The sequence below is a fragment of the Dendropsophus ebraccatus genome, chromosome 2 (genome assembly GCF_027789765.1).
Source record: "Dendropsophus ebraccatus isolate aDenEbr1 chromosome 2, aDenEbr1.pat, whole genome shotgun sequence".
Classification (NCBI taxonomy): Eukaryota; Metazoa; Chordata; class Amphibia; order Anura; family Hylidae; genus Dendropsophus; species Dendropsophus ebraccatus.
Genome location: NC_091455.1, coordinates 4,564,610 through 4,590,771, shown reverse-complemented (window position 1 = coordinate 4,590,771; position 26,162 = coordinate 4,564,610). Strand labels below are relative to the sequence as shown.

At 46.7% G+C, this 26,162-nt stretch overlaps 1 protein-coding gene and 1 long non-coding RNA gene across 2 annotated transcripts in view; one reads left to right on the top strand and one right to left on the bottom strand.

Annotated features, from left to right (window-relative positions):
• LOC138782934 (mucin-2-like) overlaps window positions 1–21,210 on the top strand; it is a 28,650-nt gene extending 7,440 nt beyond the window's left edge. The window contains exon 3 of the mRNA XM_069956951.1: window positions 18,229–21,210. Within this exon, the coding sequence (XP_069813052.1) occupies window positions 18,351–19,874 (1,524 nt within the window). The 5' untranslated portion in view covers window positions 18,229–18,350 and the 3' untranslated portion in view covers window positions 19,875–21,210. The remainder of the gene's footprint in view (window positions 1–18,228) is intronic.
• Window positions 21,211–24,168: 2,958 nt separating this feature from the next.
• LOC138784255 (uncharacterized) lies at window positions 24,169–25,180 on the bottom strand. Its single transcript, XR_011361794.1, has 3 exons — window positions 25,095–25,180; window positions 24,521–24,667; window positions 24,169–24,241 (listed from the first exon to the last, which is right to left on the bottom strand). It is a non-coding gene; the product is annotated as an uncharacterized lncRNA (long non-coding RNA).
• Window positions 25,181–26,162: the final 982 nt, after the last annotated feature.

The following is a 26,162-nucleotide window of genomic DNA, read 5'->3' as shown; positions in this document are numbered from 1 at the left end:
CACACTATGGGGTATATACTGTAAGAGCGGTCACACTATGGAGTCTATACTGTAAGAGCGGTCACACTATGGTGTATATACTGTAAGAGCGGTCACACTATGGGGTATATACTGTAAGAGCGGTCACACTATGGTGTATATACTGTAAGAGCGGTCACACTATCACACTATGGTGTCTGTACTGTAAGAGCGGTCACACTATGGTGTATATACTGTAAGAGCGGTCACACTATGGTGTATATACTGTAAGAGCGGTCACACTATGGAATCTGTACTGTAAGAGCAGTCACACTATGGTGTATATACTGTAAGAGCGGTCACACTATGGTGTATATACTGTAAGAGTGGTCACACTATGGGGTATATACTGTAAGAGGGGTCACACTATGGAGTATATACTGTAAGAGGGGTCACACTATGGTGTATATACTGTAAGAGCGGTCACACTATGGTGTATATACTGTAAGAGTGGTCACACTATGGGGTATATACTGTAAGAGCGGTCACACTATGGGGTATATACTGTAAGAGCGGTCACACTATGGGGTATATACTGTAAGAGCGGTCACACTATGGGGTATATACTGTAAGAGCGGTCACACTATGGTGTATATACTGTAAGAGCGGTCACACTATGGAGTATATACTGTAATAGCGGTCACACTATGGAGTATATACTGTAAGAGCGGTCACACTATGGGGTATATACTGTAAGAGGGGTCACACTATGGTGTATATACTGTAAGAGCGGTCACACTATGGTGTATATACTGTAAGAGCGGTCACACTATGGGGTATATACTGTAAGAGCGGTCACACTATGGTGTATATACTGTAAGAGCGGTCACACTATGGTGTATATACTGTAATTGCGGTCACACTATGGGGTATATACTGTAAGAGCGGTCACACTATGGAGTCTATACTGTAAGAGCGGTCACACTATGGTGTATATACTGTAAGAGCGGTCACACTATGGTGTATATACTGTAAGAGCGGTCACACTATGGTGTATATACTGTAAGAGCGGTCACACTATGGGGTATATACTGTAAGAGCGGTCACACTATGGGGTATATACTGGAAGAGCGGTCACACTATGGAGTATATACTGTAAGAGTGGTCACACTATGGTGTATATACTGTAAGAGCGGTCACACTATGGTGTATATAGTGTAAAAGAGCGGTCACACTATGGGGTATATACTGTAAGAGCGGTCACACTATGGTGTATATACTGTAAGAGCGGTCACACTATGGGGTATCTACTGTAAGAGCGATCACACTATGGTATATACTGTAAGAGCGGTCACACTATGGGGTATATACTGTAAGAGCGGTCACACTATGGTGTATATACTGTAAGAGCGGTCACACTATGGTGTATATACTGTAAGAGCGGTCACACTATGGTATATACTGTAAGAGCGGTCACACTATGGGGTATATACTGTAAGAGCGGTCACACTATGGTGTATATACTGTAAGAGCGGTCACACTATGGGGTATATACTGGAAGAGCGGTCACACTATGGGGTATATACTGGAAGAGCGGTCACACTATGGGGTATATACTGTAAGAGCGGTCACACTATGGAGTATATACTGTAAGAGCGGTCACACTATGGGGTATATACTGGAAGAGCGGTCACACTATGGGGTATATACAGTAAGAGCGGTCACACTATGGAGTATATACTGTAAGAGCGGTCACACTATGGTGTATACTGTAAGAGCGGTCACACTATGGGGTATATACTGTAAGAGCGGTCACACTATGGTGTATATAGTGTAAAAGAGCGGTCACACTATGGAGTATATACTGTAAGAGCGGTCACACTATGGGGTATATACTGTAAGAGCGGTCACACTATGGTGTATATAGTGTAAAAGAGCGGTCACACTATGGAGTATATACTGTAAGAGCGGTCACACTATGGGGTATATACTGTAAGAGCGGTCACACTATGGTGTATATAGTGTAAAAGAGCGGTCACACTATGGTGTATATACTGTAAGAGCGGTCACACTATGGGGTATATACTGTAAGAGCGGTCACACTATGGTGTATATAGTGTAAAAGAGCGGTCACACTATGGTTTTCATAAGATTTTATTAAATTATTTCAAAAGTTTTTAAGACATGCAAACAATATGCCCAACATAGGCAATAACATCAAGGCATAACATAAGCTAGCCATAAAAAAAGACAGGTAGAAAATTGGCAATTCTTCCTTCAAAACCAGTTTAACCCTGGTAAATACATCGTAAGATACCTAGTCACTGTTTTTCAACAGTTCTTTAAACCGGAGTGTCCCTTTTATTTAAAACCAGTTCCCATCCGTCATTCAACCAGTACAGATCAAAGAATCATAAATCTTAACGTCACACATAACAGACATAGACAGAACATTCACAAAAGACAAAGGGAATCCACTCACTTCCCGTGCCCCTCCAACAGCCATTCCATCTAGACTCTCCCGGAACTCGGATCTAGATATGTTATCCAGGGTTGCCACACCTTCAAAAACTATTCCCCTTTATCATACAAAATCGAAGAGAGGCGATCATTAACCATGATCCCATTAAGTTTGGACTTTACCAGATCAAGCGGGACTACAGGCTTCTTCCATGAGGTGGCAATGGCTATTTTAGCAGCTAGGAAGAGGTATGAAGCAAAACACTGAGAGGCTCTTTGCATGTTGGGTATTTTACATTAAATAACGCAGCATACTCAGGCAACATTCTAACATTACAATGAGTCAGAGAAAAAAGCATATTAAAGATTCTCCGCCAAAACCCTTTTAACTTTCGGGCAAGCCCACCATGTGTGGTACATAGTGCCCTCAGCCCCACATCTACGAAAACAGTCTGCTGGATAGTCCGAAACCATTTTTGCTATGCGGACTGGGACCAAGTACCATCTGAGCAAGACCTCATAATTTGCTTCAACCAGGGCCACATTTATAGATATCTTAGCAGTAGTGGTGGCAATGTCTTGACATTCTCTAGTAGAATTAGACACCTCTAAGTCATTTTCCCATTGTATCATGTATGATAGTTTCCCTGCGGGAGAGATCAATACATTATACAGGGCGGATAACACATGAGGCTCATTAGCAGAGTTTATACATAGATGTTCAAACATGGACGAAGTCGTGACATCTGTGGCGCCATCTTTTACAGAAGAAATAAAATGGGCTATTTGATTATATCGAAAATATTCGTTTTCAGGTAGATTGAATTTGGACATGAAATATTCTTTTGGCCAAATGCCCTTTTGATAAAAGAACTTTCCTATCCTGTAGAGGTCCTTTCCACCCACCATTTAAACTGACTAATCTGTCTCCCAGGAGGAAAGTCTGGGTTTGCAAACAAGAGCGCTGCAGGTGTATGGTCAGACCGTAACCCAAAAGGCTTCCATAGTCGATCCCATAAGGCTAAAGTAGAAGAGAGGAGTTGGGCATAGGATGGTAGGACGATTACGCATTGGAATCCATAGTAACAGGTCAATAGGAACCTGGGGGCACGTTTGCTGTTCTACCGCCACCCAAGTTGGGCGAAAGGCTTTTCTATGTAAGGTGACAATTGGTGCAAGGCGAGCAGCGTAGTAGTATTTAGTAATATTAGGGAGGCCCAACCCTCCATTTGTTCTATTGGTATATAACGTTTTTTTAGCAACCCGGCTGCGTCTGGGTCCCCATACGAAAGACAAGATATACTTCTGGATGGAGAGTAAAAAGGCGACGGGTTCATCAATTGGGACTGTTCTGAACATGTATAAGATTTTTGGTAAGAAGGTCATTTTTATGGCCGCGACCCGACCTAACCAAGATAGATTCAAAGCGGACCATGTTGAGAGCTCAGTTTTCAGGGTTTTGCCTATAACAGTATAATTGGCCGAAAATAAAGAAGGAAGCGATGGTGTGAGGAAAATCCCCAGGTATTTCATTTTATCTTCTTTCCACTTCACATCAAAATTCAATTTTAGTAAATTGATCACCTCAGTCGGGACATTGATGTTTAAAATCTCCGATTTAGTGTGATTAACCTTAAGGCCAGAGATTTCGGAAAATTTGTCTAATACATGATATACGTTAGGGAGAGAGGTCAATGGAGAAGAAAGCATTAATAAAATATCATCTGCGTATAAAGCGCATTTATGATGTGTTCCATTCACCTCTATCCCTTTAATGCTATCATGTGCTCTGATCAGGTGCGCTAATGGTTCTATAGCCAAGACAAACAGGGCGGGCGACAGAGGGCAACCCTGCCTGGTGCCACGGTTTATCGGGATTGACGGAGAGATGTGGCCCTTTATGTTCACATTCGCTGTGGGAGAGGAATAAAGGCCCCGTAAGATAGTTATAAATTTAGGACCGAATCCCCAGCGCTCCAACACATAAAATAAATAGTCCCAATTAAGGGAGTCAAAGGCCTTGTGCAAGTCTAAAGAAAGACACAGAGCTTGTTTAGACGTGGACCTGGCCCATTGTGACTGAATAAGTGAAATTGGATCTATCACCCGCCTTGTCTGATCCGCTGCTTGCCTGTTTGGGACAAAACCCACCTGGTCAGGGTGAATGTATGTCTCTAAAAATTAATTTAAGAGAATGGCCAACACTTTAGTAAGTATCTTCAAGTCAACATTAATAAGCGATATGGGTCTAAAGTTTTCGCAATAATTGTGATCTCTATCAGGTTTAGGGATCACCGAAATAAATGCTTTCAAAGCCTCTACACATGGCGAATTCCCGTCTCTCAAAGCATTGAACATAACTACTAAATGTGGGCCCAAAACATCCGCAATTTTTTTGTAATAAAAGGCTCGAAAAGCCATCTGGACCTGGGGCAGAGCCTCCTTTAAGGGTTTTTATGGCATGAAGCACCTCTTCCAAAGAGATTGGCTTATCCATAAATTCAGCGTGACTGGGGGCAATAGTAGGCAATACTATGTCCCTAAATAAATTTTCAGCTTTGTTTTTATGAAATACATGGTCACCCTTATATAAGTTCGTATAAAATGCGTGAAAAGTCTCTAGGACCTTTCGTGGATGGTGAGTTTTGGTCCCATCAGCTAGTCTAAGCGTGGGAATGAACACATTTTTAATTTTGGGCGTGGGTCGACGGGCCAACAAAGTGCCATGTTTGTCACTCTGACCAAAAAACCTAAACTGTGTCCATCGCAGACTGCGTTCCGCTACTGAAGTCAAACACATGTTCAATTCAGTCCTAACCGGATCCCGTTTATGGAGAGCCAGTAAGCGTGCATATTCAGCTGATTTCTTGGTCAGAGTGGCCTCCCTCTCTCTTTTTAGTCTAGAAGCTATACTCAACAATTTGCCTCTCAAACACGCTTTGTGTGCCTCCCAATTTATAAATGGAGAAGTGTCTTGGGCAAGATTGATTTGAAAAAACCCTTTGAGCTCGGTTAAAATTTCTTCATAAACTAAGGGTGAAGTTAAAAGAGATTCATTCAACCGCCATGGCAATCTGTTGGAGTTACCCAGAGCGCCTCCAGGGAGGCCAAAACTGGATCATGGTCAGACCACGGAGTAGGGATAATTTTAGAATTAATTGAAAAGCAAGTTGTACAGACAATAAGATGTGGTCTATTCTAGAGTAGGAGGAGTGGGCCACCAAGAAATATGTGTAATCCTTTGTTGAAGGATTAGCTGATCGGCATGCATCAATCAAGTCGTATGAGTGAAGTAATTTGGCTAAATCAAGGCCCAGTTTGTTGGGCCCAGCTTTTTTATCCAAGTTAGAATCTCCCCCACATATAAGCTGTCCCATTAAGTGAGGAGCCAATGTCTTTAGCAGGTCTTGAAAAAATTTGACCTGACCTGTGTTAGGTGCATAATATGAAAGGAAGGATATTGGGGAACCTTGCAGCATGCCCGTCACCAGTAGGTAGCGCCCATCCTTATCGCAGTGCATCTCAGATAAGGTAAAGTCAACCTTCTTGGAGAAAAAGATGGCCACTCCTCTCTTCTTTTCTTCCGCTAAAGACATGAAAAATACAGGAAAAATTTTATGCATGTATTTGGGAGCAGAACTTTTAGAAAAATGGAGCTCTTGTAAACACAAAACATCAGTATGCATAGAATGATATAAATGGAAAGCCTTTTTCCTCTTTACTGGGCTATTAAGGCCTTGAACATTGTGTGTTACCACCCGAAATGTATTTCTATCCGCCATCATAACAGATAATCGTTACTCTAATGATACCTGACCAGGAGGAGGAGCACAAACAAAGCAGAAACAAAACCAAGCAAACCAAACAGGTCACCAAGGACCGAGGGGGCAAAGCCCCTTCCCAGGACCCCGAGTGAGAACCCTTCCAGTACCCGTCTGGGGGGACTTTCCCGGATGTCATAGAGAGCGCAAGGGCATACCCCTGCCGGCCTACAAAGGCCTCACATAACCCACCATACTGCATTATCAAATGGTGTACTATCACCAACCAGTGACGGGGAAGGATGGTCGGTGAATAAAATAATATAGTAGAGAGCAGGTGTCGGAGTAGAAGGAGAAATAAGAAAAAGAAGAAGGGAAGGAAAAAGAAAGGGGAGGGCATGAGTAACCAAGGGGGAAAACTGAAGGAAGAGAGAGGGAAGATGGGAGTGGCTGAGGGGGTGAAGAGGGAAAGAAGGAAGAGGAGAAAGGAGGGGGGGGAGAAGGGAAGAAGGAGAAAAAAGAGAAAAAGGATGGGAAGGGAGAGAAAATACTAACGGGCCCTTTAGAGGACGGCACTATCAAAATATGTCCAGCACAGAAGAATCATTATAAGTCGTCCGTTGACCATCACTAAGTAGTTGATCTGGAAGCTCGTCTCCATCGTCACCTCCTCTTTTCTTGATCAAAGCGAGGTGCAGAATTTCTTGATGAACTCGCTTGTTCACTGACGAGTAGACCCAGAGAATCAAGGACTGTCTCTCCTTCTTGCACTGTAGCAAAACTGTAGTTGCGATTCTTGCAAGAAAACCTCAGGCTGAAAGGAAAGGCCCTACGATAGCGAATTTAGTTTTTCTGTAGAATTTGCAACAGAGGCTTCAGTGCCCTACGTCTTTGAATGGTGCGCGGGGCTTAATCCGCAAACATCTGTTTAGGTGAATTTCTTAGTTGCAGCTGGGGGGAATCTCTCGCAGCACGTAACAGCTTCTCTTTAGTAGAATAATAATGCGGTTTGACTATAATATCTCTGGGTAGTCCGTCCATCCTAGGAGCCGTCAGGGCCCGATGGACCCTTTCCAGATCGTAATATCGATCAGGCAAATCGGGAAGAAGCATGTTCAGCAATTCTGCTGTAGCTTCCTCCAAGTCAATCACCGTCTCTGGTAAGCCCCTAATACGGAAATTTTAGCGACGGGACGTAGTTTCTAAGTGCACAATTTTGGAGTGGGCTTCCTCCAGCTGTTCAGATAGGGCGTCCATTTCATCAGAATGTTGGTTAACAGTAGAAATGGCAGCATACACTTTTGTTTCTATAGCCTCAATGCGACCGCCCAAGTTTTGAAAATCAGCTTTTAATTCAGCAGTTATTTTTGCTCATGTTTTCTCTAATTCCTGCTGTAGTAGCACTGAAAAGCGGGCTAATAGGATTTTGTCTCCAGAATAGCTAGTGGCGCCTGCAGGCTCACTGTCTTCAGTGTTAGTGTCCTCAGCCCCTTGCTGCTCAGGGCTACTCTGGCTAAACGGCAGGTCAGCCATTGCCCTAATCATGGAGGAGGCCTGTGAGGACTGTCCTTCAAACAAGTCCATTATTGGGCTGGGGGTTCTGGGCTGGGGGGTAGACATGCCTGCTGTATGTCCCGTTCCCTGTAAGTGTGGGGACTTAGGGGATGCTGCTGCGCTGTGTAATGGTGGCCGCCGTCTCGCTTACTGCCTTTTCCCGCCTCCTCCGTGCCGTTGCTGGGGCTGTGTAGGCCCGCCTCGGAATCCCGCTTCTCTTGCCTGCTCCTGTGGCCATCGGACTGTCCCCGCACTCGCTGGGACCTCCACACACCTTCCGCTGCCGTCTGAGACCAGGTGGGCTGCTTTCGTTAGCTATATATTGCCTCCGGTGGCCGACGGGTCACTGCGCTCAGCGGCGCACGTCTGTCCTGGGCTCCGCGCGCATGCGCACCACCGCGGTAACACTATGGAGTATATACTGTAAGAGTGGTCACACTATGGAGTCTGTACTGTAAGAGCGGTCACACTATGGAGTCTCCTATACTGTAACAGCGTTCACACTATGGAGTCTGTACTGTAAGAGCGGTCACATTATGGCGTCCATACTGGAGAAAAAGTTGCTGCTGCTAAAGTTCAGATACAAAAATGGACACTTGAAGTTATTAGGATAAACAGACAAAACGCTGCAATGACTGAGAATTATTTTATTATTTATGTAGATGTGTCACACAATGATTATAATCAGTATAATAGTTATAGATTAACACATCTTAAAGGGTTTTTTTGGGGCAAAACATACTAATGAGCGGACACTCGACACCCATGCCGCTCAGCTGTTTGATATGTGACTGCAGCTCAGCCCCAGTGACTTTGCTCACAATCAGGTAGGATAATGTTGGTAGGACGCTTTCATGTTTTCCCTTATGTCCCAAGCAGCAGCACCTAATGGGGAGATTCTATCTTCCTGCAATGATAGCACAGATGGTAAAAACAATTAGTGACTTCATTGACCGGCCTATAAGAACCCAGCAGACCCTTTGGCTCCTTGTGTTTTTCTCTCCCCCTGTAGGAAAGGGAGCAGGGTCAGGCCTACGCCTTACTTCTGTTTCCAACAATTCTTCCTGTCCACATGGTCGTGTGGAAAGTAGGAATATACATGTATATACTGTATGTGTCGCTGTGCAGATCTGTGTTCTGACCTGGCTGACGTTTCTTGATGCTTCAGCAAGGTATATTATACTTATGGTGCCTTTTTTGGACTGTGTGTTCCCTGTGTGGGATCTTTCCTCTTTTAAAATACATTCCTGGCTTTGGTTTAAAAAAATCTGTGTGTGTAAACGGACCCTTAAAGCTGCTAGTTGTGGACTGTGTACACCTGCTGTCTGATGACTCTCTCTGTCAGATGGTGCAGTGACCCTATGAAGCTACTATGTGTGAACACTGCCTGCTAGTTGTGGACTGAGTACTCCTGCTGCCCGATGATGCACTGTCCATTGACTTCCATTATAAACAATACAGATCAAAACAGATCCGTTTTTTTTGACGGACACAAGAGTAGTGTTGACAAAAAAAAATCCATTTTGATCCTTTTTTTTTTATAATGGAAGTCAATGAAAAAGGGATCAAAACGGATGCACACAAATGCATAGTTTTTTTTTCATCCGATTTTTGCAAAAATCGGATGAAAAAACGGTGTGTGAACCTAGCCTTATTGGCAGTTAATTAAAACTTTTATACATGATACCTGGAGATTGATGGTTCCTTTGGATCCGATCACTTACATATTTCATAGTAGAACCAATAACATAGACTCTTCTGTGTCACACATTTCAGAATTTGTTACTTATTTAAAACAAACTTTACATTGGGAGATGTTGGGAACTATACGTAACAAGGAGACTTTCACAACTTTGTTTATGAAAAAATGGAAATTATTCTTGAATTATGTTTTATCTAAAGAGGAAAGGGAACCTATAGTACGCCTCTGTCTCTACAACATGCTACTGTAATATGGAGGAGGCTGGTTCCCTAGAGCCGTTCATGCAGATTTAGATAAATATTAGATGTTCCTATAATAAGATACAATGGGGGAGATTTATCAAAGGGTGTAAAATTTAGACTGGTGTAAACTGCTCACAGCAACCAATCACAGCTCAGCTTTCCTTTCATCAGAGCTCTGATTGGCTGCTGTAGAAGCTGAGCTGTGATTGGCTGCTGTGGTCAGTTTGCACCAGTCAAAATTTTACACCCTTTGATAAATCTTCCCATTGTCTTTCATATACGGATTGCGAATCATTTATGGAGTGATGCTAGCCTATTTAATTTATGGTATTGGGACAGTTATATAATACTACAGATTATAGGGACAGTTATATAATACTACAGACTATAGGGACAATTATATAATACTACTGACTATAGGGAGTCATATAATACTATAGGGAGTCATATTATACTATAGGGAGTCATATAATACTAGGGACTATAGGGACAGTCATATACTAGGGACTATAGGGACAGTCATATACTAGGGACTATAGGGACAGTCATATAATACTACAGACTATAGGGACAGTCTCCTCAGCTTCCCTCATCCTATCACTTTATGGGGTCTCCCCAGCCTCCCTCATCCTATCACTTTATGGGGTCTCCCCAGCCTCCCTCATCCTATCACTTTATGGGGTCTCCTCAGCCTCCCTCATCCTATCACTTTATGGGGTCTCCCCAGCCTCCCTCATCCTATCACTTTATGGGGTCTCCCCAGCCTCCCTCATCCTATCACTTTATGGGGTTTCCTCTAGGTCGTCTCCTCAGCCTCCCTCATCCTATCACTTTATGGGGTTTCCTCAGCCTCCCTTATCCTATCACTTTATGGGGTCTCCCCAGCCTCCCTCATCCTATCACTTTATGGGGTTTCCTCAGCCTCCCTTATCCTATCACTTTATGGGGTTTCCTCTAGGCCGTCTCCTCGGCCTCCCTTATCCTATCACTTTATGGGGTCTCCCCAGCCTCCCTCATCCTATCACTTTATGGGGTTTCCTCAGCCTCCCTTATCCTATCACTTTATGGGGTCTCCTCAGCCTCCCTCATCCTATCACTTTATGGGGTCTCCCCAGCCTCCCTCATCCTATCACTTTATGGGGTCTCCCCAGCCTCCCTCATCCTATCACTTTATGGGGTCTCCTCAGCCTCCCTTATCCTATCACTTTATGGGGTTTCCTCTAGGCCGTCTCCTCGGCCTCCCTTATCCTCCCACTTTGATTTTATGGTGGATTTCCCGTGATTTGACGCCCCCCTCCTTAATGGCCTTCTGATATTGCCACCTATTGTAAACCCAGTGAAGTGCCCTCTATGATCCCCTCAGGACCCCTGATAGCAGAGCTGGGCAGTCGTCACATTGGATTGATTACCCAGACTGTGTACGTGACTCCCGTTATTGCTCCATTGTCTTCCTGTTACTATTGTGCGGTCACCGTCACCTGCAGCAATGAGATGGTAATGCAGATTACATTATATCCACGGTGACAATGGAGACGCCCTCAAAGACCAAGCAGAAGACGAAGCCGGGAAGAACCTCGTGGAGGCTGTGGATCCAGTAACTCTTTCAGTGCCACCTGCCTACAGCGCACATGATACAATGGGACTTGTGGTCAAATGTCTTTAAGGGGGGATTCATCATAAGTCAGAGGCCTACCCAGAGAACAGACCTACCCAAGGAATAAAAAGAAGGTCTGGAGTGATGGTGAGTGCCAGAGATAGACGGGCAGGAGTGATGGTGAGTGCCGGAGATAGATGGGCAGGAGTGATGGTTAGAGACAGAGATAGACAGGCAGGAGTGATGGTGAGTGCCGGAGATAGACGGGCAGGAGTAATGGTGAGAGCCGGAAATAGATGGGCAGAAGTGATGGTGAGAGATCGAGATAGGCAGGAGTGATGGTGAGTGCCGGAGATAGACGGGCAGAAGTGATGGTGAGAGATCGAGATAGGCAGGAGTAATGGTGAGAGCCGGAAATAGATGGGCAGAAGTGATGGTGAGAGATCGAGATAGGCAGGAGTTATGGTGAGTGCCGGAGATAGACGGGCAGGAGTGATGGTGAGTGCCGGAGATAGATGGGCAGGAGTGATGATGAGTGCCGGAGATAGATGGGCAGGAGTCATGGTGAGATCCGGAAATAGACGGGCAGGAGTCATGGTGAGAGATGGAGATAGGCAGGAGTGATGGTGAGTGCCGGAGATAGATGGGCAGGAGTGATGGTGAGTGCCGGAGATAGATGGGCAGGAGTGATGGTGAGAGCCGGAAATAGACAGGCAGGAGTGATGGTGAGAGATGGAGATAGACGGGTAGGAGTGATGGTGAGTGCCGGAGATAGATGGGTAGGAGTGATGGTGAGTGCCGGAGATAGACAGGCAGGAGTGATGGTGAGTGCCGGAGATAGATGGGCAGGAGTGATGGTGAGAGCCGGAAATAGACAGGCAGGAGTGATGGTGAGAGATGGAGATAGATGGGTAGGAGTGATGGTGAGTGCCGGAGATAGATGGGCAGGAGTGATGGTGAGAGCCGGAAATAGACAGGCAGGAGTGATGGTGAGAGATGGAGATAGACGGGTAGGAATGATGGTGAGTGCCGGAGATAGACGGGCAGGTCATAAAGTGAAGATTTCCTGGAGTCAAGTGGAGAAGGCTCTGAATCAGGAGCCATTGTTGTGGCCATTAGCCCTAGCTACAAGGGGCTGTATACCGATGGAGGCCTGGTCACAAGGAGCTGCATACCGAGTAAAGCCTGGTCACAAGGGACTGTATACAGAGGAAGGCCTGGTCACAAGGGACTGTATACCAAGGGAGGCCTGGTCACAAGGGACTGTATACAGAGGAAGGCCTGGTCACAAGGGACTGTATACCAAGGGAGGCCTGGTCACAAGGGGCTGTATACCGAGTCAGAGACCTACCCCAAGGAATAAAAAGGTAAAAGGGCAGGAGTGATGGTGAGTGCCAGAGATAGACGGGCAGGAGTGATGGTGAGAGACAGAGATAGATGGGCAGGAGTGATGGTGAGAGACAGAGTTAGACGGGCAGGTCATAAAGTGAAGATCTCCTGGAGTCAAGTACAGATAGCTCTGAATCAGGAGCCATTGTTGTGGCCGTTAGCCCTAGCTACAAGGGGCTGTATACCGATGGAGGCCTGGTCACGGGCGCTGTATAGCGATGGAGGCCTGGTCACGGGCGCTGTATACTGATGGAGGTCTGGTCACAAGGGGCTGTATACTAAGGGAGGCCCGATCACAAGGGGCTGTATACTGAGGGAGGCCCGATCACAAGGGGCTGTATACTGAGAGAGGCCTAGTCACAAGGGGCTGTATACTGAGGAAGGCCTGGTCACAAGGGGCTGTATACTGATGGACTGTATATATGTCCCTGTAGATGACCACTAGAGATTATTAGTCCTTTTTTTTAACCCTTTTTCATAAAGAATTACATTTATTTGCATAAAAGTGGAAACCCCTTGAATATACCAAGTGCCGTTCACCAAGCATCAAGCAGAGTATAAACCTCCCATAATGACAGGAGATGCAGTAAGGATCGGAGCCAGCATTGTGTCATCTTATCAGTGTATCCAGGACTCTTCCAGGTGGAGCCAAAACCAGAGATGAAGAGAAACAACGTCCTAAAAGAGTCAGGGAAAAAAGTGCAACAAGGCAAAGAGAACGCTCCTCTGACTCCAGCAGCACCGCAGCCACTTCTCTGGGGGACACAGACTCGGGGGTCACTCCACCATGATGACCCTAGTGACCGTATCCACGCTCTACATCCTTATGGCCATTGCTGAAGCTGGTGAGTTATATTTATCGGTAGAGGAAGCTGGAATGTGACAACCTACAGAGAATGTCCTGAATGTTCACTGAATAGCGGCCACAGAAAACCTGTCAGTGCACACAATGGAGCGTGCGGCTCCAGCAGCAGCGAATTGGGATCGTTTAGAAACCACCCACGACACTGCCAAGTGTGAGGAAGCCTAGCCAGTAAGGAGGAGGAAGTGCTCAGTGTCCTCTACCATTCTCTGGCTTCTTTATCAACAAGAAGACGATCACCCCCCCATCACCACCATAGGACACATCATTACCCCTTTACCATAAGAGGCATCATTACCCCCCCTTACCATAGGACCAGCACCATTCTCCCCCCCCCCCTTACCATAGGACGAGCATCATTACTGCCTCCTTACTATAGAACCAGCATCTTTATCCCCCCCCCCCCTTACCATAGGACCAGCACCATTACCCCCCGTTACCATAGGACCACCATCATTACCCCCCCTTACCATAGGAACAGCATCATTACCCCCCCTTACCATAGGACCAGCATCATTACCCCCCCTTACCATAGGACCAGCATCATTACCCCCCTTTCCATGGGACCAGCATCATTACCACCCCTTTACCATAGGACCAGCATCATTACCCCCCTTACCATAAGACCAGCATCATTCCCCCCCCCCTAACCAAAGGACCAGCATCATTCCCCCCCCCCTAACCAAAGGACCAGCATCATTACTGCCCGTTACCATAGAACCAGCATCATAACCACCCTCCCCTTACCATAGGATGCATCATTGCCCCCCTTACCATAGGACCAGCTTCATTACCCAACCTTATCATGGGAACAGCATCATTACCCCCCTTACCATAGGACCAGCATCATTACCCCCCGTTACCATAAGACCAGCATCATTCCCCCCCCCCCTAACCAAAGGACCAGCATCATTACTGCCCGTTACCATAGAACCAGCATCATAACCACCCTCCCCTTACCATAGGATGCATCATTGCCCCCCTTACCTTGGGACCAGCTTCATTACCCAACCTTACCATAGGAACAGCATCATTACCCCCCCTTACCATAGGACCAGCATCATTACCCCCCCTTACCATAGGACCAGCATCATTACCCCCCTTTCCATGGGACCAGCATCATTACCACCCCTTTACCATAGGACCAGCATCATTACCCCCCTTACCATAAGACCAGCATCATTCCCCCCCCCCCTAACCAAAGGACCAGCATCATTCCCCCCCCCCCTAACCAAAGGACCAGCATCATTCCCCCCCCCCTAACCAAAGGACCAGCATCATTACTGCCCGTTACCATAGAACCAGCATCATAACCCCCCTCCCCTTACCATAGGATGCATCATTGCCACCCTTACCATGGGACCAGCTTCATTACCCAACCTTATCATGGGAACAGCATCATTACCCCCCGTTACCATAGGACCAGCATCATTACCCCCCTTGCAATAGGACCAGCATCATTCCCCCCCCCCCCTTACCATAAGACCAGCATCATTACCCCCCCCTCCCCTTACCATAGGACCAGCATCATTACCCCCCTCCCCTTACCATAGGACCAGCATCATAACCCCCCCCTTTACCATAGGACCAGCATCATTACCCCCCCTCCCCTTACCATAGGACCAGCATCATTCCCCCCCCTCCCCTTACCATAGGACCAGCATCATTACCCCCCCTCCCCTTACCATAGGACCAGCATCATTACCCCCCCCACCATGGGACCAACATGATAACCCCCCCTTACCATAGTAACAAAATCATTACCCATCCTCCTTACCATGAGACCAGCATCATTACCCCCGTTACCATAGGACACGTATCATTGCCCCCACCCCTTACCATAGGACACGCATCATTGCCCCCGCCCCTTACCATAGGACCAGCAGCTGAGTGGGTCTAGGGTCACTTGGGCACTTGTCACCATAGCCTGGAGTGGTATAGGACCAACACAGGGAGACAGAGAAAGGTTTAACCCAAGTTTAGATGTGTGTAGGTGCGGGTGCGCAAGAAAAGGCCAGGGTCCAATACTTGAATAATGGAACGGTTTGTAGCCTGGCGTTCATAGTACAGGACAGATAATGTCATAATGATTTGTGCAAAATTGCCATAAAAAACTGTGATTTTTTGCAAATCATGGCAGAAGTGTAGCCAGGAGACAGTACACCATTGAAAGTTTAAGTCATTTTGGGTGGTCATGGGCCCCCAAGGAGCTCAGGGCCCCCAAGGAGCTCAGGGCCCCGGGCTACCGCCCAAAATGCCCCTATTGTAATCCACTACTGGTTGCTAGGGGCAACTAAGACAACTCTACTTTACACCAGTTTGATAAATCTCCCCCATAGTGCTTGTAAGAGAAAGTTTAGCAGAGGAGAGAGGATGCCTTAAGGGCCTTGTCCAATTAGACATGTATATGCCTGGAACGGTTTAAGCTGGAGAGGGTAAAGAGAGATCACTCAAACTCACATGTAGACTATGTCTGACCACCTTCTGCCCTGTGTAGTGAACTACTCGTCCTGTCAGAGTAGTACAATGCGCAGTGGATTACCTAGACTGGAAGTAACTGTTTCACTGGCGTCAGTTCCTGTGACTCCTAGGTAACTTCCCTCCACACTTTAGAGAGGTTCCTGGCGTGGACAAGGTGATCCTCCGGTGGCTGTTCTCCTCCTTGTTACTTTCTAGCAGCGCATAGTGGCTGTGGCTTGCATAAGGGAAATCTGTAGTTTGCTTGCTTGTGTCCCAGACATGGGACAGGCCCTGGCTTAACTTCGGCAGGGACTTAGTTCTTGTTGCTTCCTTACTCACTGACTAGAATCAACTAGACTGATTCTTCCCAACAGGAACTAACTCCTTCCTACAGGGGTCTAACCAAACCCTCCTGTGATTTGTGGGGGCTGTGTGTGCACAAAAGAGAGAAGACCGTGTATGGTGGGATTGGCTGTGAGCTCAGTCAAAGGTGTTAGTGTCGTGACGCCAGTGCTAGTACAGCACACAGGTGTGATGTTGGTCCCTGCTTTGTTTGTGTGGCTGGCTGTATTACCCAAAATGGTTGTTAACCTTCCAGGTTGTTGCGGGGTCCTTTGGAGTCCTTGTCACAGCAACCTGGAGTGGGAACTGACCCACCCGGACTATCGGTACCGCCACCTACAGAAGGGGTGAGAAATAACCCAAAGTGTGTGGGGGTGTATGCACAGGTGCTGGTGCAGACAGAAGATGGCAGAGTCCCATGTGTTTGTATAAAAATTTAACAGCTTTGCTGTAAGGCTTTGCAGTTTCACAGTACACATTTCACAGTGAATAATCTTGATACAGACTTTAGTGCGGAGCTTAGTGCTTGAGGTAGGTGCTGAAGAAGTAGCTGTAGTAGTGCTTGTAGAGAGTAGAGGGGAGGAGTTTGCCAGAGGAGCCCCAACCCAATGTAGTCTTGTACTCTACCGGAACCTTGGTAGATATCTTTGATTGAGAAGTGATGCTCGTACTCACGTTAAGACTGTGTCTGACCGCCTTCTGCCCTCTGGTATCTTAGAACTCATCCCAGGAGGGTAGCACGAGCCCCAGCCATGGTTATCTGGGTGTAGCTAGGTGTCCAAGGTGTCCCAGTTTCCGGCACTGCGCAGTAGGATATGTAGACCTTTACTTTACTAGTAGGTTTGTCCTACTGAGGTCAGTTCCTCTTGCTTCAGGATACTGCCCTGCACTTTTTAGACGTGCTCCTGGCGTGGGCGAGGGTGTTCCTTGGTGACTACTCTCCCTTGTTGGTGCTTAGCACTGGATAGTGAAGGTGGTAGTGTTTTTAGAAGAAGTAGTTGTCTTTAGATGCATCTGCTCAGTCAAGTAGCTAGACTAAACTAACATGTCTCACTTCCTCCCACACGGAGCTAACTCCTCCTACAGGGGGTGAGTGTAAGAGAGCAAGGGTAGGATAGGTTGAAAAGAAAGAGCACCTCCTAGTGGTGAGCACACAACACTTGGTACAAATAATATTAACCCATTCCTTCCTCCAGCTGTGCATAGAAGAACATATAAATACAAGAAACAGTCACACCTAGTGGGGAAACTGTAAAGTACCTCATCCATCACTGGTTCTAAACCTGATAACTTTTTGACAGGTGTACAGAAACACTAGAAGTGGGACACCACAAGTGCATAGGACAGAAACTGTAGGGGGAGCACCTGCACCTGTAAGTGAAGGAAACAACACATGTGACATACAAACAGTTAACCCTTTAGTCTCTTTCAGCCGTGCATGAGAGATAACAAGTGCTTTAGTAACACCTAGTGGGGAAAACACTTACTGCAGTGGATACTTCATCTCTCACTGTGTGAACCCAAGGGAGTTACCTTACTCAGGTGCAATAAGACTGGGGCCCTTACCGGGTCACTAGACAGGCACCACAACAGCAGTATCATACCCCATGGCCCCATATTAATTCCTATACCTCACAACCCTCATACAGAGAGCTTCATGTGCCGAGCACCCGATACTAGAAGATGTGGGAATCTACAGACTGTAAGAAAGAGGGGAAAGATCTGACCTTTAACCCCCATTCCTATGGTTTTGGTTGAATTCCCTCATAAGAAATTGTGCCCACTACATACGGTATTTCCTGGATAGCTTCCCCAATTGTCGTCCTAATAACAGAAGCTTTATATTATATGGGTTTACCCCTCATGGAGACGATTCTGTTATAACCACCTCTTTCTTTATTTAGGGGCTTCACATAATGCGACCCCAACACCAAACGCAGCGCAGGGAGCCACAACCTCTGATCAGCTGGGGGAACCAGATCCGCGATGTAAGAAATTGTTTGACAAGTTGCTTATTCACGGACGGATGAAGATGCCCCCCACAGGGGAGGCAGAACCGGCTGTAAGTTCCCCCACCAACACCACAAGTCTGGACTCTCTAGAACTATTAAAGAAATTACTCAGAGCTCAAGAATATCTGGAATCACAAATCCACAACAAATCAGCCAGCGACAAACAGGACACCAACAAATGGCAGCAGTTCAGTAAGAATTTACAATGGGGAAACAGTGACTCAGAGTTGTCAGCCGGTACAACCACAACTACACCCGATCCATCAGCAAGCACAACCACAACTACACCCGATCCATCAGCAACTACAACCACAACTACACCCGAGCCATCAGCAAGCACAACCACAACTACACCTAATCCATCAGCAACTACAACCACAACTACACCCGATCCATCAGCAACTACAACCACAACTACACCTGATCCATCAGCAACTACAACCACAACTACACCCGATCCATCAGCAACTACAACCACAACTACACCCGATCCATCAGCAAGCACAACTACACCTGATCCATCAGCAAGCACAACTACACCCGATCCATCAGCAAGCACAACCACAACTACACCCGATCCATCAGCAAGCACAACTACACCCGATCCATCAGCAACTACAACCACAACTACACTTGATCCATCAGCAAGCACAACCACAACTACACCCGATCCATCAGCAAGCACAACCACAACTACACCCGATCCATCAGCAAGCACAACCACAACTACACCCGATCCATCAGCAAGGACAACCACAACTACACCCGATCCATCAGCAAGTACAACCACACCCGATCCATCAGCAACTATAACCACAACTACACCCGATCCATCAGCAAGCACAACTACAGCTGATCGATCAGCAAGTACAACCACAACTACACCCGATCCATCAGCAAGTACAACCACAACTACACCCGATCCATCAGCAAGTACAACCACAACTACACCCGATCCATCAGCAAGTACAACCACAACTACACCCGATCCATCAGCAAGCACAACTGCAACGACACCCGATCAATCAGCAAGAACAACTACACCAGATCCATCAGCAACTACAACCACAACTACACCCGATCCATCAGCAAGCACAACCACAGCCGATCCATCAGCAAGTACAACCACACCCGATCCATCATCAAGCACAACTACACCTGATTCATCAGCAAGTACAACTGCACCCAGTCACATGATGAGCAGAGTCGGTGAGTCTGGGGTCACAGGGAGTCTAGACATGGTGGATAAAGTGAGACTTCCTTTGATTGGACTAATACATTCAGAAGATGAGGATTCAAAACAAGGTGAAACCCAACACAAGCAGAAAACCAGTGATGTAAGCAATTCTACAGGAACACCTGAACAAGACAGCAACAACGCACAATGTCCCCCCATTATACTGCACCCCATCTATCCCTGTCTGGTCAGAGGACCAATGCTTGACCTCCAGCAAAAGCTTCTGACAATCATGAAGGCGGCCATGGAGGACATAATACAAGAAATCCAGGCCACCAATGATAAGAGATGTCAGCCATAGCTGTCTGCTAATAATCACAGTCACACAATACTGTAACACTATGTAACATCACCGATACATACTGCACCAATACATACTGCACCTAACACTATGTAACATCGCCGTCACATACTGCACCTAACACTATGTAACATCACCGACACATACTGCACCAAAACATACTGTACCTAAAACTATGTAACATTACCGTCAGATACTGCTCCTAACACAATGTAACATCACCGATACATACTGCACCTAACACTATGTAACATCGCCGTCACATACTGCACCTAACACTATGTAACATCACTGACACATACTGTACCTAACACTATGTAACATCACCGATACATACTGCACCTAACACTATGTAACATCACCGACACATACTGCACCTAACACTATGTAACATCACCGACACATACTGCACCTAACACTGTAACATCACTGACACATACTGTACCTAACACTATGTAACATCACCGACACATACTGCACCAATACATACTGTACCTAACACTATGTAACATCACCGTCACATACTGCTCCTAACACTATGTAACATCACCGTCACATACTGCTCCTAACACAATGTAACATCACCGACACATACTGCACCTAACACTATGTAACATCACCGACACATACTGCACCTAACACAATGTAACATCACCGATACATACTGCACCTAACACTATGTAACATCACCAACACATACTGCACCAATACATACTATGTAACATCACCGACACATACTGCACCAATACATACTGCACCTAACACTGTGTAACATCAACAATACATACTGCACCTCACACAATATAACATCACGATACATACTGCAGCTAGCACAATGAAAAGTCACCGATACATACTGCACCTAACACTGTGTAACATCACCGATACATACTGCACCTAACACTATGTAACATCACCGTCACATACTGCACCTAACACTATGTAACATCACCGATACATACTGCACCTAACACTATGTAACATCAACGATACATACTGCACCTAACACTATGTAACATCACCGACACATACTGCACCTAACCCTATGTAACATCACCGATACATACTGCACCTAACACTATGTAACATCACCGATACATACTGCACCTAACACTATGTAACATCACCGACACATACTGCACCAATACATACTATACCTAACACTATGTAACATCACCGTCACATACTGCTCCTAACACAATGTAACATCACCGACACATACTGCACCTAACACTATGTAACATCACCGATACATACTGCACCTAACACTATGTAACATCACCGTCACATACTGCACCGAACACTATGTAACACTAATACTAATACATACTGCACCTAACACAAATGAATGTAATAAACAAAAAAATCTTAACATTTTACTGTGTGCTGTTATATATGGAACAAAAGGGAAAGCCCTGGTTACTTTCTCACACTTTATGTTGCCTCTTCTCCCCCATCATTCTGCCCCTAATACCACATAATGGTCAGTGACAACGAAAGAGCAGTATTATAGTAGTTATGCGGTTCAGGGAAGAAAAAGAGCGCTGCACCTCGCACCTATGGCTGATACTAGTGCCGCTAGGCTAAATAAAAAACATCAGAATTTTGTGTATGAATTGATCAAGCCACACTGCCCCATGTACCGCGTGCCGGTATCTGATACACATGGGTCCCTACACTAAGTCCACACCGTGCCAGTCAGTGGCCACCAACACCGCAGGTACGCACAGTCAGGGAACGGGGGCCACAGGACCAGACCCAAAAACACCACACCAGAACCCGGCCAGCACCGCCGGCGGAGAAGGTCGCCCCAAAACAGCACAAGTCTGGATGAGGTATTGCGCTCACCATAGCTGCTGCAGACAGAATGGGAAAAGACAGGAGGGATTAAAACCATGTGCACACAGGTGTCTCCTGCTAATTGCGGTCATGTGGGTCTCACCAGGAGGAGTGCAAAACACGGAGAAAAGAGAGAAACAAAATGCGTTTCAGGGGCAGTGTGGCTTGATCAATTCACATACAGAATTCTGATGATTTTTATGCAGCCGAGAGGTACTAGTATCAGCCATAGGTGTGAGGTGCAGCACTCTTTTTCTTCCCTGAACCGTATTTTGTTTCTCTCTTTTCTCCGTGTTTTGCACTCCTCCTGGTGAGACCCACATGACCGCAATTAGCAGGAGACACCTGAGTGCACATGGTTTTAATCCCTCCTGTCTGTCCCATTCTATCTTTGATAGCTATGGTGAGTGCAATACCTTATCCAGACTTGTGCTGTTTGGGGGCAGCTTCCTCTGCCGGTGCTGCTGGCTGGGTTTTGGTGTGGCAATTTTGGGTCTGGTCCTGTGGCATGGGGGTTGCAGGGCCGTTCCATGGCCTCCCTTCCCTGACTGTGCACGCCTGCGGGGGGAAGGGGGGGGGGGCGCTGACCTGCACAGTGTGGACTTAGTGTAGGGACCCATGTGTATCAGATACCTGCACGCGGTACATGGGGCAGTGTGGCTTGATCAATTCACATACAGAATTCTGATGTTTTTTATGCAGCCGAGAGGCACTAGTATCAGCCATAGGTGTGAGGTGCAGCACTCTTTTTCTTCCCTGAACCGTATTATAGTAATTATATTCCTGTATATAGGAGCAGTATTATAGTAGTTATATCCCTGTATATAGGGGCAGTATTATAGTAGTATATTCCTGTATATAGGAGCAGTATTATAGTAGTTATATTCCTGTATATAGGAGGCAGTATTATAGTAGTTATATTCCTGTATATAGGAGCAGTATTATAGTAGTTATATTCCAGTATATAGGGGCAGTATTATAGTAGTATATTCCTGTATATAGGAGCAGTATTATAGTAGTTATATTCCTGTATATAGGAGCAGTATTATAGTAGTTATATCCCTGTATATAGGAGCAGTATTATAGTAGTTATATTCCAGTATATAGGAGCAGTATTATAGTAGTATATTCCTGTATATAGGGGGCAGTATTATAGTAGTTATATGCCTGTATATAGGGAGCAGTATTATAGTAGTTATATTCTTGTATATAGAAGCAGTATTATAGTAGTTATATTCCTGTATATAGGAGCAGTATTATAGTAGTTATATCCCTGTATATAGGAGCAGTATTATAGTAGTTATATTCCAGTATATAGGGGCAGTATTATAGTAGTATATTCCTGTATATAGGAGCAGTATTATAGTAGTTATATTCCTGTATATAGGAGCAGTATTATAGTAGTTATATCCCTGTATATAGGAGCAGTATTATAGTAGTTATATTCCAGTATATAGGAGCAGTATTATAGTAGTATATTCCTGTATATAGGGGGCAGTATTATAGTAGTTATATCCTTGTATATAGAAGCAGTATTATAGTAGTGTATTCCTGTATATAGGAGCAGTATTATTCCTGTATATAGGAGCAGTATAAGGCTGCATTCAAACTACGTATATTTCAGTCAGTATTGTGGTCCTCATATTGCAACCAAAACCAGGAGTGGATTAAAAACACAGAAAGGCTCTGTTCACACAATGGTGAAATTGAGTGGATGGCCGTCATTTAATGGCAAATATTTGCTGTTATTTTAGAACAACGGCTGTTATATTGAAATAATGGCCGTTATTTACTGTTATATGGCGGCCCCACACCCTTCCCCCCTTCCCTCAAACAGAGCAGGATATACTGTACACTCCTCTATAACTATGCCTGCCATTGATAGCCAGGTATACAGCAGGTAGCCGGGCGATGGCAGTATACAGCAGGTAGCCGGGCGATGGCGGTATACAGCAGGTAGCCGGGCGATGGCGGTATACAGCAGGTAGCCGGGCGATGGCGGTATACAGCAGGTAGCCGGGCGATGGCGGTATACAGCAGGTAGCCGGGTGATGGCGGTATACAGCAGTTAGCCGGGCGATGGCGGTATACAGCAAGTAATTGAGTAATAACAGGTGGGGGTTTTACTTCATCTCGACTTCAGACTCCGTTCACACTGTACAGATAAAGTCTGAATTGGATCCAAAACACAGACGTGTAAGATGTTTTAGGGGCTTCACTGTGCACACTGGGCCGGCTGAGACGGGAGCATTACACTGGGGGTATTAATACATGCTCCCAGTATGGTTATTATATGAGGTCATACTGAAGTCAGAAATTGCAGTTATTGTGAGGTCATAGAATGGGGTCATACTAAGGTCACTATAAGGATTTAATAATAAGAAGAGGGGCTGTGATGAGGAGCAGGGAGCTGCAGAGACTTCCAGCCCCGCTGACAATCCCCCCGATGCACTGAGGCTTCCTCTGATCCCCCTGCAGGCTGAGGTTACAGGCCGTCTTCGTAGAACAACCAGCAATGGCGATGGAGACTGAGGGAGGAATGTAAGAAAGAATAAGAGGCTGATATCCCTAACACATCGACACATCCCCCCCCCCCCCATATCACATCTACACATTCCCCCCCCATATCACATCTACACATCCCCCCCCCATATCACATCGACACATTCCCCCCCCCCCATATCACATCGACACATTCCCCCCCCCATATCACATCTACACATTCCCCCCCCATATCACACCTACACATCCCCCCATAACCCATCCTGTCTGATAATTACCACCCCTCTAGGGGGCGCTGTTCTCACCATTGTCATACAGCTGCAGGTTGTTGTAGGTGAAGCACTGGTCCTCGGTGCCCCGGCATAGTACAGGGGTGTAGCTGTTACAGTAGTTGGGGGTGACCTGGAAGCATCCGGGGCAGAAGATGTTGTTCTTAGGGGCTTCGGGAAGGACTGACAGTGAAGAGATGGAGATTATATAACGTGAGTTATAACCAGAACAAAGTCACTAAACTCCAAGGCCAGTACAGTCTCATGGGGTCACTGCCGTCATCTATAAGCTTTGTGTCCTCCCTAATGGTGACCATGGAGTCTCCTCCAGCAGAGCGTCTGCTCACATCCAGGCAGGTAATAGTGTCCTGGCCTCAGGGCCGTCTGCGGAGGAGTCCACTGTTAGTGGCTTTACCCTTCCTGGGCTGACACTTGGCATTGAGCATAGTAATCTCAGGCCTGTGTGCAAGCACCATGGAGAAGCGAGTGGGGGTAAGTGAGGAATTATCATTGGGGAGATGACTATGCGGAGGTCACAATCGCTGAGCTCTTCACAGTCACCATTACTGATTACATCTCACCATTACTGCTTGTAGTTCCCAGCACTCACCTGCGGGTGTCTCTGGTGTGCACACATCTGATTTACAGCACCTGTTAATTGTCACGGTTCTGCTATATGGGGTCCTGAGTACAACCACATCCATACATTTCTCCGAATATCCGCAGCCCCTCACAAAGGTCAGCGGGGAAACTGCAAAGTATAAAGAAGAGGAAGAATAAAGGTCAAATCTACAAGGCTCTAACCACAATGAGGTTTATGGCGCTTATAGGCAGAATGATGCAGCCTGCGGGGATATTACTAAAACCCTAACCAACAAAAGAAAGGAGCGGGGAAACAGAGGCAGAGCTGGGGGAAGGGAGTGTGGCGAGCCCCCGGATGGTGTTATAGCCGTGGGACGGCCGGTCACTTGTTTGTAGTGTGACGCCACTCCTGTGGTGGATGGCCGAGATACAGCCGGACCTTAAGGGTTTTGTCACGTGACGCCAGTGCCAGGTGGGCACAGGTGTGATGGCACGTCTGCTTTTAGGGGTGTAAGGCCGGTTGTACCCTTCTCCCCTGTGGTCGGTGTCCTGTCCGGTTGCTGCTGGGTCCCTCGGGATAGTGTAGTCACAGGTGGTCAGAGTGGTGTAACAAGCCTCCTGGATGGTAGGCCCCACCACCCACAGAAAGGAGAGATGTCCCAAGCAGGGCCGTTTCTATAACCAGGCGGGCCGGGCCACCGCACGCTAGGGGGCGCACGGCAGGGCCCGACAAGCCACCCAGACTCACGGCATCATCAGCACCCCTGCTAACCCCCTTCCCTAAGGGAGGTAAAACGGACCCCCCGGCGGCACCCCCTCCTTCTGGATCTCCCCCTCACCTCCCACATCTCCCCCCCTCACCTCCCACATCTCCCCCCTCACCTCCCACATCTCCCCCTCACCTCCCACATCTCCCCCCCTCACCTCCCACATCTCCCCCCCTCACCTCCCACATCTCCCCCCCTCACCTCCCACATCTCCCCCCCTCACCTCCCACATCTCCCCCCCTCACCTCCCACATCTCCCCCCCTCACCTCCCACATCTCCCCCCTCACCTCCCACATCTCCCCGCTCACCTCCCACATCTCCCCCCTCA